Source organism: Lepisma saccharinum, chromosome 16 (assembly GCF_977018435.1).
Source record: "Lepisma saccharinum chromosome 16, izLepSacc3.1, whole genome shotgun sequence".
Classification (NCBI taxonomy): Eukaryota; Metazoa; Arthropoda; class Insecta; order Zygentoma; family Lepismatidae; genus Lepisma; species Lepisma saccharinum.
The window spans coordinates 65,071,759-65,086,400 of record NC_139244.1 but is presented as its reverse complement, the minus strand read 5'-3'; the positions used below and the strand labels follow the sequence as shown (position 1 = coordinate 65,086,400).

The following is a 14,642-nucleotide window of genomic DNA, read 5'->3' as shown; positions in this document are numbered from 1 at the left end:
TCAAGTAAGGTGTAAAATATTGCTTAGAATCCTTGTAGAAAAGGGTATGGAATTCATTCACTGATATATCTCCATAACAGTGCAAGATATGAAAAAAAAAGTAAGAATATTTTGTTTCGGTTTCAATTCTGAACAAAATATGTCTCTATACAAAATTTTCAAAAAACAATTTTGAAGGAGTTATGATCGGTGTAATCTGTTGGTGCGCAGTGAAGCGGTGGCCATCTTGAATTTATGGGCCCCTAGAAAACTTTGGCCCGGTATGCCATATGTCTATCCAAGATATTTTTCTTTCTTTAGGCATGCCCTAACAGGATCAAAAGAGAAAACTTGCCCACCTCAAAATTTCTGCGGGTCTTATGGCAATGGACTTACTTGATTACCATTTTCACAGCTTAATTTTGAATACTTGTATATATTGAATACTTGCATATGTGTTGACACATTTTAAAATGAATAACGTGCATTGTAGTTTATAAATTACACTAGGTGACTCATCTCACAAGTTACCAATCAGGTAAATAAGCACAAAACCTTGTTGAGTAGCTGGGAGTGTTGATCGCCCACCAAAGAACATTATAAGCCACTCGTCTGACCATAATATGATTCTTACTTCGTAAGCTCGCAGCTAAGAATGAACAGTGTTAGATATCATTAAAAAACATGCTGTGAATTAAAATTTATTGACAGTATAACACTAAAAGGGCAATATTAAGAGCAAAACTTACCCTCGTGGAGCTAAAAATCTCCTTGGAGCATTTCCAAATTTTAGGAGACAAAGGAGAGTGCAAAAGAGTCAGAACTGGCTCACAGAGCTAAATTGGCAACTGTGGTCTGTGTGGGCATATGCCTCTCTTTAGGTCATGCTTAGTTTTTAGGAACAGTTATTTGCAGTGATTTTGACTCACCTCCTTCTTCCAAAACACACTGTACATGCTTGGAACAAGATATAGAATTTGTAGTGGAAGGAACTGCATTGGCCTATGTTCAACTGGCGGGAAAATGTTTTATGTAATGCATAAAATGTCAACAAACACATATTACCTGCAATTGTATCTTGTATCTGTGCACAAATAATTAGAAGTTCCTTTTATCTCTCCTGAAAAGGCATTCTGCATGAATATATCTGCATATGATAGCTGCTATCTCTTCATTTTAAGAGTCTCCATTCCACTTCCAAGTAAACTCATCCCACTGTGGCAAAAATCTTTAATTTATTTAATATTCTAATCTTCTATTTAGTGCAGCTTGCAGAGGAAATGACAGGATAGAACAGTTTGGCAGTTTTGCATTTCTGATGAAGTTTTGGCAACATTCTTTGCCTTGCATTCTACAGTGCATTCCAAAAGTAACTATACACCTGTAATATACGCTAGTAATACAATATGTAACATCGACTTACCTTACAGTAATTGTTAGAAATGGTTCCTATGAACATCCAGACATATCTGCATGCATTTCTTCTTGTTCTCGAAGACTCTCACAAGTTGTTCATGTGGAATCTCTTGGTGAAATCACGAATAGCAGTTTGAAGTTCCTGGAGGCTGTGGGGGTTTCCTCGATAAACATTACTTTTTGCATAACCCCAGAAGTAAAAATACGGTGGTCTTAAGTCCGGAGAACAAGATGGCCACAAGCCCTTAGAAATGATTCCATCTCCGAAAACCTCTTGCAGTAACTTCATGGACTGCCTGGCTGTATGTCTTGTTGAATCGAAGTATTATTAACTTCATCCTCGCTTAGCTCTCCCATGAACTGGTGAATGATTTCACAATAACGAGCTGAATTTATTTTTTCTGCGAGGAATATTATACAGGATTACCAACATTTGCAGAAAACAATACTCACAGCAATCAAAATACAATCCCTCAACATATAATCATGCTTATCTAGGTGCATAGTTACTTTTCGAACACACTATAGTTTTGCCATTTGTGGCCTTTTTCCCTTTCTTGGTTTGCTTTGTTTTGACATTTCCCCTTTCACACTACTGTCTTGCTTATAAGGCATTTAACATTGTATTACATTGTAGGAATTATATATTAGGATTAGGCTAAGTAGCTAGACCTGATCATTTCTATTCTATTACATATATTTGCCTTTGTATTTCTTCTGCCCTTGTCCCAAGTGGTTTGCTCACATTATTTGTTGCATATTGAACCTGGTATTGTGACACTCGCCCATCCAAATACTGTCTGACGAAGATGCTGCATGACTCGTGATCCATTAAGTCTGTTGCAGTATGTATTGTCTTATGTGACTTTCTGCTTTGCGTATTTGTTATTTTTGAGTTAATCTAATCTCGGCATTTTATAAATCCACCTTCTAAAATCCCTTTGGCTGATTGATGTGGCTTTTTCACCCGAAACTTTATCTTTTCGTGTTGCTTGTAGTCATACAATGTTTCTTGGTCCAGTATTTCGCAAATTTGTATGTTGGGAACAAATCGATCAGCACCAGATATTCTTCTTCTCTTTTACATCTACATGTCATTCTGTAATTGTTCAAGAGAAAAGGAGATACTGCACAGCACACAATGTGTCTTTTATGTAGAATGGTATTGGGTCATGCATGCACATATTTCTGTTTCTTAACTTTGACTGACTAGGGGAGAGTTCAAACGAAGAAGATTTCAAGCTCGTTTTTTTTTCTTGGTTTGTAGTTGCTTTTTTAAGTCATATTATCTGTACCATTGAAGAAGCACTCATATATCAGCTGAAATTTCATAGGCTCTGTATGTATGAAATGAGGAATAAGATGTGTATGTTTAATAGGAAAGATTAAGGATCAAGTTACAATTCAATGAAATTGTGCATTTTATATGAAAAAGTGTAAATCTTGACAAATTTGTTACTTGTAGCTGATTAGTCATTTTAAGCATTGTAAACAGAATCAACGTCGGTCGACCGCTAGTTACCCCCGCTCTTGAAGGTCTGGTCATGACACGACTTTTTTTCAACTCTTATGTTTACAACACTGGTAGGGTTTCTGTGACGTCATCAGAATGAAAGGTCTCCGAGTGTCTGGTATTTCCAGCATTGTAAAGCACACAATGCTCTTGTTTTCAAGAGGAAAAACACATATTGAAGAGCATGGCAACACAACGTACGTAGAATACATGAATGTAATTGTGCATAGAAAAAATGTAAGTAAGTAAAAGCATAAGTTTTCCACGCATAATGCTGGAAAAACAGTAAAAAGAGCAGCTCTGGAGCCATTGTGTTTCCTTCATGGTATTTCTCCTTTTCATTTTTTTTCAATCCTACCGTTCAAATATCGAATTCGGAAAAAAGTTTCTTATTTTACAAACAGTGGCAGTGATAAGGAGGAGCCGTGGGTAGGAGATTATTGCAAGAACACTGTTATCATCACTGACCTGCTCACGTGTAACTGGAATTATCAATGGAAGAATGGCACCTTTCTTCAGCCTCTTCTGTAATCCTAGTAATTCGTATTGTAAATCATGTTCCAAAAACCCCTGTAAAAAATATTAGCATTTTTTGTTTCCTTGAGATAGTGCGGTCTGCACTTACAGCACAGTGAGACATATCATCACTCGGACACTGTAGTATGAATCGCATAATAAAATAACTGGAAATACCTGAATACAAGAGCAAGAAAATAACACAGAAATCCGTCTCCCTTGCTAAAACTAGGGAAGACTAAACTACCCCCACTAAACTACCCCCACTAAACTACCCCCCTACGACGTGACAGTTTTACAACCGCCTCGACTTGCCAAAAAGGTGCCTTATGACCAGATCTTCTGAGGCAAGTGGTGAAAAATGGCGACAGACTTTGATCAGAATGTACTTTGGGTCGCCATAGTGAAAAATGGAAGCTGCAAATCCTTTTCAGCATATAACTTTTGATAATTACATATGATTTTTATGATTGATAATCAGTCATAATAAATATGAATGATTGATCTAATTTTAATTTTTCTTTGCATTGTTTTAAAGTTATTTTTAAGACAAAGTATTAATTCAAAGTTTTCTATAAATTGTACCCCAATAGTGAAAATATAGTGATAAATATATTTTTCCATTCAATAACTTTTTTTATGATCCACAATATTACTTTTAAACCCAAAATAATGGAAAAAGTTTAAACTGCGAATTGTGTTTTGACTTACAGTTTCCCCAAAAATTGCTGAATAAAATCAAAATGTCAACTGCATAAAAGTCACTTTTCTGCCTCAAAGTTTAAACTACAGGCGCTCAAGTCCCTGCCCCACCTCAGAGAATTTGTGACACACATGTAATGTAAGTTATAAATTGTTTGCTGCTCAGCAAGTTATATGAAAATATTAGTGTTATGAGCAAGGGTGTTACGGGATAATACTATTCACGCTAATAGTAATAATGACATAGCGTTACCTACAGGCAAGAGAGATCCCATGCTGCTTCCATTCTACAGATTGTGTGCTACTGTTTTTTTATTTAACCCTTACTGGATAAGAAATATAATTGAAGTTCTTTGCCCTCTGGAAATGTATAATTAAGAAGGTAGGGAGATGAAGAGGATCATGCTATGTATAATTGCTTTTTTCTATGCCTTCGATCAGGGAAAATTAATCCAGCCCTTATCAGGGATAGGAGCAACAGTGGTCTAGTTGATAGAGCCTCTGACTGCCATGCAGAAGATCTTGGTTCCATTCCCTTGGTGGGTGATCGGATTTTTTCTGACCTTGCCCTGTAAAGTGGCTCTGGGGTTTACCCAGCCTTAAATAAAGGGTCACTTGTGCTCAACCATGGGGGTAAAGTTGGCAGGAACATGTTGCTGATCACATAACCTCCAAAATGGCCAAGATCAAGAATGTGTGGGGCACATCCTCTAAAAGTGCCTTCATAGTACGATGCTATATACATAATGAACTCTACCTTTTTACTTTACCTCATTGGGGTTGAATTGATATTCCCCCGATTTTATGTTCCCCTATATTACATTTTCCCACATTTTAATTTTTTTCAGCTTGGTCCCCTGAAAAATGTAAAATCGAGGTTCCACTATACTTTTTATAGTAGCAGTAGGATTTTATGTGTGGTGTTTCCACTTAATTTAGTTTCATTATGATATAGTATTATACCATAAGAAAACTAAATTAATTCCAATTTTGTTCTAGTTGCCTCATTTATTGTTTCTATATCTTAAGCTCTGTAGTATCCTACTTCATTTCTGAAACAAACCTTCGTTTGAAAAATCTATTTATGGGCATTTTCATAGCCTTTGCATTGTTTCGTAATCCTACAACATAAATAAGTTACATGATGTAACACCCGTTACAGGCAAAAAATGTTTATAAAAGTATATAGTAATGTTTTTAGAAACTAAAATCATCTAAATGTCGAGTAAAGTTTGCTTAGTCAAAATAAAATAAAATAGTTTTAGTACATCTATATATTTCACAGAATTTTCTGAAAGACTGAGTATGGTTCTAAAGTCAAGTCTCGGAAGTGCCACACACCCGACATAATTTAAAAAAATGTATTTTCTGTAGCTGAAAATTGAGATGGGAAGGAATATTCTGAAATTGAATAATTTTCATCAAGGAAAATGAAATTACATGAATTGATAGAGTTACATATTTGAAAGTGCTAAGAAAATAATTAAGAAATCAATGTAAATTTGTCTGAATGTCACACTCGTCACAATGGAATTGCCCTAAGGTGGCAAACAAATAGAATTATGTTTCCTAGATACTAGAGGTTAAAATAGGTGAAGTTTCTGCAATATATTGCATCAATTTTATCTCATCCCTGCCTGCCAAATGTGCAACTTGAAAGGTGGCAAACAACGGTGATTATCTTCCTTGTGATGAGTGCAATATTCACTCATCCTTGAGAGCCTTGGTTGAACCATGTTCTGGAAACTTCAATGTGAAGCTCACATTTTGAGTTTGATGAGCAATTGTTGAGGAAACTGCAGGTTAAAATGCAATTTCAAGTATATAAGTGGAAAGCTTATTAAACTCTTATTCTGTTTTGGGCCTAAATGTGATATTGTGTACCATAAAAGTTATTGAATGGAGAAATACTTTCATTTTTTAGTACTTTATTTTAATTTTGGGAGAAATTGTTTTTCTCTCTTTTAATTTAGGGTAAACTTCGTAATGACAAGAATACTTTGTTTTGGGGAGAGCTTTAAAAAAACAACATGAAAAGAAGAATTAAAATTGGACCATTCTTCAAAGTTGGAGGCTATAAATGGCTTGTGGTCACCATTTTCCAGTTTGGCAGCTTAAAGTGCATTCTGCTGATACCTACAAAGCTAGAAATCAATAATTAGCTAAATAACACACTTGCCCAGTTTCATACTTATACATATAAAATGCACAAATTTTACTTAGTACTCCAGATTATGATGACTTTTGTTTGTAAAGAAAAGTTGTAACATTGAGAGTTAAGTTGTATCATATGTTATCTTTACAGTGAAAAACCAAGAACACTATTCGTTTCTGATCCCTGTGGTGAAAGCTTTGCTGGAAAAGTTCAACGAAACAATGGAGCTGTCAAGTAATCTTCCATCACTGCCTCAAGCACAAGCAGGGCCAGTCTTTTTTGATGATTTTCAAGGGTATTGCCAGAGTTCAGAGTGGAAAAACTTCATGGAAAAAAGGGTAAGTAATATGTTTCTTATAAAGTTTGACTGAATTGATATTAAATTTTAGGAAATTTTATTGCAGAACATGTTGACAAATACATCATTCTATCTGTAGAGACTGAAATAAGACAGCACCATCACATTGATGAAAAAAATAAAACACTGATGTTTCATCAAGCTGTCCATCGATATTATCAGGAGTACAACAAGGCAGTGTGTGGAGAAGAAGTCCTGTTGCACAGCCTTAATACAAACAACAGCAAAGGTAGGATCTACGGCAAAGTGGGATGCTTTGATAAGGTGCATGAGCTGTCTCGAACTGAACCAGGAAATTGGACGATCCTTAGTCCCCAAGGCCTTTCTGCAAAATGAGTGTCAAAAGAGGTTTGTGGGTGGATTTGGTCCACATGAAATTACTGGCTGATGATATGTTATTGTTTTCTGCTTTTCAAACATGAAAAAGTCTACCCTTGGCAAATTTGTTAGCATAACATGTTTCGAAGTCAAATATCTGGGTTAGAACTTGGTCTAGAAAATTTGAATGTGTCATTGTCTTCATCCCACTTCCATCTGCCAAATCTTCAATCTTTTTCATCACGATTAACCTAGAGTGGTAGAACAGTGGTGTATATTAACAAAAATATGAACTTTGGTGTTGGGTTCTGAGTTTGAAGCATTGTTGTTATGTCAATCAATAGCGACAGTGGAGTGTGACAGTGAAATGAAATGCTTCTTATTTTGTAATCAATAGTAACACGAGAAGAGCAATAGGTATTTTTTATATTTTCAATTTTCACAAAAACTAATTTCCAGTCTGTAGTGATAATGAAACAAATTGTATTTAGTTTGTGAAATATTTAAAAATAAATTTATGTTAAACTATACAGTTGTAATCCATTGAGCAGGGCCTTGACGATGGTTTAGTAATTATGTCACCGCCTCGCAATCAAGGGGTCCTGAGTTTGATACCCGATGGAAGCAAACACAATGGATTCCACTTTAAACTGTAGGCCCAGTCCCAATTAGCCTATCTGTGCATGGACTTAAAACTAAAATTCAAACTAATTAAGAACTTATCTAAATATTCTGTCTATATCAGAATGGTAACATTCTTCACAATGAAAATTATTTCGAAAAGCAACAATACGTAAAGCACCTCAAATCCCCACTGGCATTCAACACGATTCGTCAAATAAGAATTATTATTTTAGGGTTCAAATTCTGACATTTGTAATCCGATTTCTGGCAAAACCAGTGCTTTAGAATTTCTCAACCATAGGAGCAACTTGGCAGGGGCAAGGGGCACTAGTGTCTTGGGACCTGTGGAACAAAAACTAGAGATTTTTAAAATGATTTCTCCAATGAACCATGTGGTTCACCCTTCACCATGGTTGTCACTTTCCATTCTGATATCGTGCACCTTCACTTGGCAGCACCTCACTTGTCCACAACTTTGACTACACTGTGAGAAACAAATGCCTGTCACATGATGCCATCTGCAGCTAGGAAAATGAAACTCGGCGGTGCACAGTCCATGGTCACCGCATTGACACACCACCCTCACTTCCGTTCTCGGTTACAACATATAAGCACACCCCAGCCCCTAACGTGTTGGTGTTGTGGATCGAGCAGTGGACCCAGTGGTACCCAGCATGCTACAATTTTTAGGACTGCTGTGTGACTGAGACTAGTTTCACAAGTAATCTCACAAGCAGTCCAATGCTGATCATCCACCTGCAAGGCAGACAGAGCTTTCATGCTACCAGCAATAGCAGGCCGCTCAGGCCTAGGCTTCGTTGTTCATGTTTTCACATCCCCACTTGAAGGCATTCTTCCACATCCTTAACTGCACTGTATGGTAATGTGTCAGTTCCATAGGCCTCTAGGCCTCCCCAATGGTGCAGTGGTAGCGTCGTCGCCTTGTAATCAAGGGGTCCCGGGTTCGATACCCGGTGGAGGCACATGGCACAGTGGTTTGGATCCCACTTTTAAACTGTAGGTCCAGTCCTGATTAGCCTTACTGTGCATAAAGTGGACTTAAGACACCAAATCAATCAAAGCCAATGGCCTCTACTAATAGAGGTACTCCTTTGTGGTAGAGCTATCTCGCAGTTACAATTTTTAGCGATGAACATTACTCCGACTTGGAAAACATGTCTGCACTGACTGCATAATGTTACCACCTACATGCATCACTTGACAAGGTCATGCCCATGACACCATGGGAAGGGGAAAATCCAGCCTTATTTATGGCAACAAGTACTGGATCACAACTATCAGCAATTCCCTTTGACACTGCTATGATGAATATTAAATTTCCAGCCCACATATAAATTTGGTGAGACTGTTGTAGGAAAACTGTGTTGTGAAAGAAGTTAACATTGATTTGAAAGTCCAGTGGTAACTTCACGGGGTAGTGGATATTTACTCTTTGCTTATTTTTCTTTTTGCTTCGGTACCCCTATACCTCCCATTCCCCTTTCCTCTTTTACAGTTTGTTTGGATAGGAAAGTTTCTGAGAATAAAGGATATGACTGCACTCATGGCCGATGTATGACGATAAGTCATTAAATAACAGTAATTTTATTCTAATCTTTATGGAGATTTATGCACAACGGAAATTTGTATTTCAGGAATCAAAATGGTTCCTTAGCAAAGGTGTTGTGACGATCGAGCACTGTGCACCCTCGCAGTAGTTCATATAACATGGCAACTCCACTGTTGAATTACACCGTAGAAGAGTAACGCAGTGTTATTCGTTTTTTGTGATCAGAGGGAGTGAAACCTTCTAAAATCTACAGCAGAATGAAGGTTCAGTACGGAGACACTTGTTTAAGTCTAGGGAGAGAGCATGAATCTGTGGAGAGATCAGTTTTAACCTTTTGGGTCCCAGGCATCTCGGTCGAGATACCCAAATGCAACCCTCGCAGTCCCAAGCGTCTCGATCGAGACGCTGTGTCAAGGTCGTAGTTTTTACATTATAACTTTTCTATTTTTCGCTAGAATTTCAATTTTTTTTATATTGTTCCTAACACATGTATTTAACAGAAATGTTTCTTGCACTTTTTTTTCTTCACGAAAATGGAGGGGAAAAGGCAGGAAAAGGGACTTCTCTTTTGCGTCTCTTTTCAAGGGAAATTTTTTGCCGACAAAGGAAGACCGGCTTTGTTGTTCTAAAGCAATGCTTTTCACTCCCGCCTGGTAACTGCATTCGAAGGAAGCTTGTTTATCAGTATCCGATGTCAAAATGAAAGTTTTCTGTGCGGGCGCAAGCAAGGGGGGGGGGGGAGGAGGGGGAAGACTGGTTGTTGAATCTGCGTTGTGAGAATTGAATTTCGAGGCACGCGGAAGGAAACCTTTGTTTTTTAGCACAAATGTTTCAAAGTTGCAACACAGGTTACCCTGCATTGTCTAAAAATAGAATGTGAAGCAGCTGCAAGAATTGGTGCTCATTTTTCACTGCGTTCTAGCTTTTCGTCCGTGAAAGTTGTGCGTAGGTGTCTGTCGTTTTGTTCCCAAGTGCGAGGATATTTTTTGAGTGAAGTGACAGACTTCCAAAAACTTTTTTGTCATCTACTTGTTTTTCTTGTGGGGTGAAAAGTGTGTTAGTGTCGTTTGTGCCTGCTGAGTCCCCAAAAGGCTTATAGTCGACCATGGCTGCCCCCGGTGATCTCTGTTCTGATGAAATCCGAGATGAGCTGGAGGATATGGATACAGACTCCGAGTGGGATGAAGAAGAGCTTGACATTCCCTCTGATATATCATCAGAATCTGATTCTGATGATATGTCACAAGGACGTTCCCCTTCCCCTCCTCTTGCTCCATCTGACTGGCAACCCCCTTCCTGAACTGGTAGAACTGCTCCCAATGCTCCCAACCCCCAACCTTTCCTAGGACAGACTGGACTAAAGGATCGACACATTGACGATGCATCCTCTTCCTTGGACTTTTTTACCTTGACTTTCTCTGAAGAAATCTTCCAGCATCTGGTGACTGAGACCAACAGGTAGTACCACCAAAATATCAGAAACCACGCAACGTCAAAACCCGAACATGAGGTGACCACTGACGAAATGAAGACTTTCGTTGGATTGAGAATACTGATGGGACATGACCACAGATTACGTTGGCGAGACTACTGGTCCAGAAAACCCCACCTTCACACACAGTTTTACGGACAACAGATTTCACGTAACTGCTTTTATCACTTGCTCAGATTCCTAAACTTTGAGGACAATACGAAGAATCCCTCCCCCCAAGATCGCGATTATGACATTCTGTGGAAGATGAGGTTTGTCTTTGACAAGATCAATGAGCTTAGCTCTAATTGTTACTATCCTACAGAGCATTTAGCAGTTGATGAAGCTATGGTCTTGTACAAAGGGAAAGTCATCTTCAAATAGTATATTCCAAAGAAACACAAGAGGTTTGGGATCAAGATCTACAAACTCTGTGATTCTTTGGGATACACCTATGACATGACCGTATATCTGGGCAAGGACAAGAACAGAGTGACTGCCACGACATCAGCGACGCATGGTTTAGTTGTAGCGTTGATGGAGAAGGTGAAGGGAGTTGGTCATAAATTATTTATGGACAACTACTTCTCTTCGCCAGAGCTATTTGATGATCTCGCAACAAGAAGTATCTATTGCTGCGGGACCATCAATCCCCGACGAAAAGGCCTCCCACCTAACTTTTCAAAGACTGGCTTGAAGCTGAAGAGAGGTGAGCTACGTGTTCGGGTGAAGAATGACTTGACTGTGATATGTTGGAAAGACAAGAGAGAGGTGTACCTGTTGACGAACATCCATCAGTCACCAGCTGAGGGAAATTTCTTGGATAAGCATGGCAACATACTCAAGCCGGCTATTGTATGCGAATACAATAGCCACATGGGTTACGTTGACAAGGCCGACCGCATGACTAATTCCTACGGTGTCCAACGAAAGACCATGAAGTGTACTGTCAAGCTCTTCTTCCACTTAGTCGACCAATGTATCCTCAACGCCTACCTGCTCTTCAAGACATTTCATCAGAACGTGAGGTACTGTGAGTTCCATGAGAAGTTGGCTATAAGTCTTTTGGGGACAAGTGGCAGGCGAGGCACTTGAACCCCAGCTCCCCAAGGTGCGGCACAACTTGGTTCATCATCAAGTTCGTCTCCATCCACCAACACGCGCTATGAGGTTAGTGGCTTCCGTCACTTCCCTACCATGACACGGGAACAACGGAGATGTGTGCTGTGCGGGCCACGAACTTCACGGCGAAGGAGATGCCGCTGCATTACCTGCAAGGTGCCCCTGTGTCTGGAGCCATGTTTTATGGAGTACCACCAGAAGTGGCTCCAGACCAAGCCTGGGAGTTGGAGTATCAAAGGTAAATACAAAGAAACCTTCTTATTTGTACTCTTCTTCCTATATTTTTTTAAAATTATTTGGGGGGGGGGGGGGGGTTTCCTCCCTTCCCCCTCCATATATACACCGAATTTACATAAATTTTGCATTTTGTGCATTTTGACATTTTGATATCCTTTTTTCGGGGGCAGGGGAAACCCCATTTTTTTAAAAAAAATTCAGGGGATTTCCCCCCTTTCCCCCTCCATATGTACGTCGAATGTGCATAAATTATTTATCGTCTGAATCTGTGATTCATTCTGCGTACAACGGTATATCGTTCATATCTCTAGGACATTTAGTTTCTGAGCTATAGTCATTTCAATGTAACTGCATTTCGCCAGTGAACAGAACGCTACATTTTATAAGTAGCTTCGCTACAACTACAGCTACTCTTCTAAAATGTAGTTTCGCTACAGCTACATTTTCCAAAAAGTAGCTCGCTACGCTACTCGTGTTCGCTACTCGCTACTTTGCTACTTTTGCGCTACTTCTGTATTAAAAACTTAACCAACTATATGGCTATTCAAAAGAGGCCCTAGTATGATAGTTGTACGTACTGAAAAATAGATTCTGTTATTTATTACCATAATTCCCTTCATTCTATAATTTTTATAGCAGTGTTACTTCAGTTAATACATATTTTTAATCAAGTGTTTGAGAATAAAATACCTTTGTAAGTGGCATATCAATTCAAAAAACTATTTCTTACACGTATCGGTGATGTTCTTATTGTCATTTGAAAAAAATATTTATGTGATAGACTTCTTTTTAAAATTAATTGGAAGAATATCACATGTATCGAAATCAACTAGAACATGTTGCACAAAATGGGAATAAGATAAACATGTGATATTTAGCAATTTAATCTTCTTAACTTAAACAGAATGTTGTTTGGGGGATGGCGGATATTTGCTCGAACCTTGAGGATAGCTGGGAGATGCTTCTAATGGTATAAATGAGAAACAGTTGGAACAATGCTTTATGTAAGCTTTTCTGTTGGAAATGCTTCCCCGAAGACACAGTGGAAATTGTAATTGTCACCTCGTATTCAAAGGGCCCCAGGCTCGATACCCGGCAGAGGGCACATGGTGGTTCATATCAGTCTCGATCAGCTGATTTGTGCATAAAGTGGACTCAAAACAAACACTAGGAAAGACTTCTATAGATCGACCATAAGGAAAAAAACCTTGGACGAAAAGTCGCCGCGCAGCTTTCCCTTCTTCCCTTCAACACAGGCCATAAGGAAGCATGGTCCTCTCTCCCCATCCCCTCCTCGCCGAAGTACGCTGCACAGGAGTCGCGGGTCTGCACAGGTTGTTTTGCTTGTGGTTCCACTATAGTTGGGAAGATGGGATCTTCCTGCTCCTCCATTCCCCACTTTGCTAATCATTCTATCTCATTCTCAAAATTAGCCAAAAGTGGCAGAAAACGGCCATAGATAAGAAAATAACTAAATAAATAATGCATCCTCATTGCCATGATTAGAAAAAGTTACAGAAAAGGGACGCAAAAGTAGGAAAAATACATAAATTTGAAAAGTGTGTATTTTAACAAAAAAAATGTCATTTCTGCAGGAAAGTCAATAACTTGTACGTTCTTTTACAATATGATAAAATATATTGAGGAAACTGATGTGTAAACCCGAGTGTTCTGAACATATTGTAATTTTGAAATTTGCGAACAATCATTATGACCAAAATAATTGTAATTCCAGAAACACTATCGTTCTTGTAACAATAATTTATTGCCAGTGTGATCCTATACATTGACAATGATCAATGCTGTTAACGAACTGAATCGATGATTGCTGGCACTATTGCTTTGTCAGCTTAGTAGAAAATGGATCGCCCGTTCTTGCACTGTAAATTGGGTTTTACACAGTAAATATCGATATTTTGCTGTCTGTTACGCCATCGATATCCACAGGATTTGTTCCAGGGGTGGCATAAACGGGGCATTTTTTCCTCGCGGTGTAGCAAATGAGGCATGATTCTCCCCAAAATAGCGATGCAGCTAAAGTAAATGGCTATTAGCCGTAATATATTCATATATGCCAGTTAGTTATCTGGATATTAGAATTATGCAGATGCTAATGAAATAAATTATGCAAATATTTATAATCTGCGATATAAAGATATTTATAATCTAGATTATATGTATTTGCATGTAATGGACTTTGTCTTTTTGAGTCTCTTGCAAAAGTAAGCAATATTGTCATTTATTTTTGACGCCTTGGTCACATTCAAAAATTACCTCAAAATGCTGAGAAAAATGTAGCTGTAGCGAAAGCTTTTGGGGGGGGGGGGAGAAACCCCATTTTTTTAAAATAAAAGTATTTTTCAGGCGATTTCCTCCTTTCCCCCTCCATATATACGCCGAATGTGCATAAATTATATATTGTCTGAATCTGCGATTCATTCTGCGTACAACGGTATATCTTTCATATCTCTAGGGCATTTAGTTTCTGAGCTATAGTCATTTCAATGTAACTCTGCATTTCGCTCAATTCCGAAACTTTAGGCAGTGGCGTACAAGCCTTTCGTTTTTGTTTTTTTTTTGGTGGGGGGGTAAGGGGAGAAACCCCATTTTCTTAAAAAAAAAGTATTTTTAGGGGATTTCCCCTCTTTCCCCCTCCATATA

General features: G+C 38.4%; 1 protein-coding gene across 4 annotated transcripts in view; it reads left to right on the top strand.

The window, feature by feature from the left end:
• Positions 1–14,642, top strand: part of LOC146000511 (neurobeachin-like protein 1) — a 723,922-nt gene that overhangs the window by 229,192 nt on the left and 480,088 nt on the right. For all 4 annotated transcript variants that reach the window (XM_083138250.1, XM_083138253.1, XM_083138251.1 and 1 more), the window contains exon 33: positions 6,432–6,619. In XM_083138250.1, the coding sequence (XP_082994376.1) occupies positions 6,432–6,619 (188 nt within the window). The remainder of the gene's footprint in view (positions 1–6,431; positions 6,620–14,642) is intronic.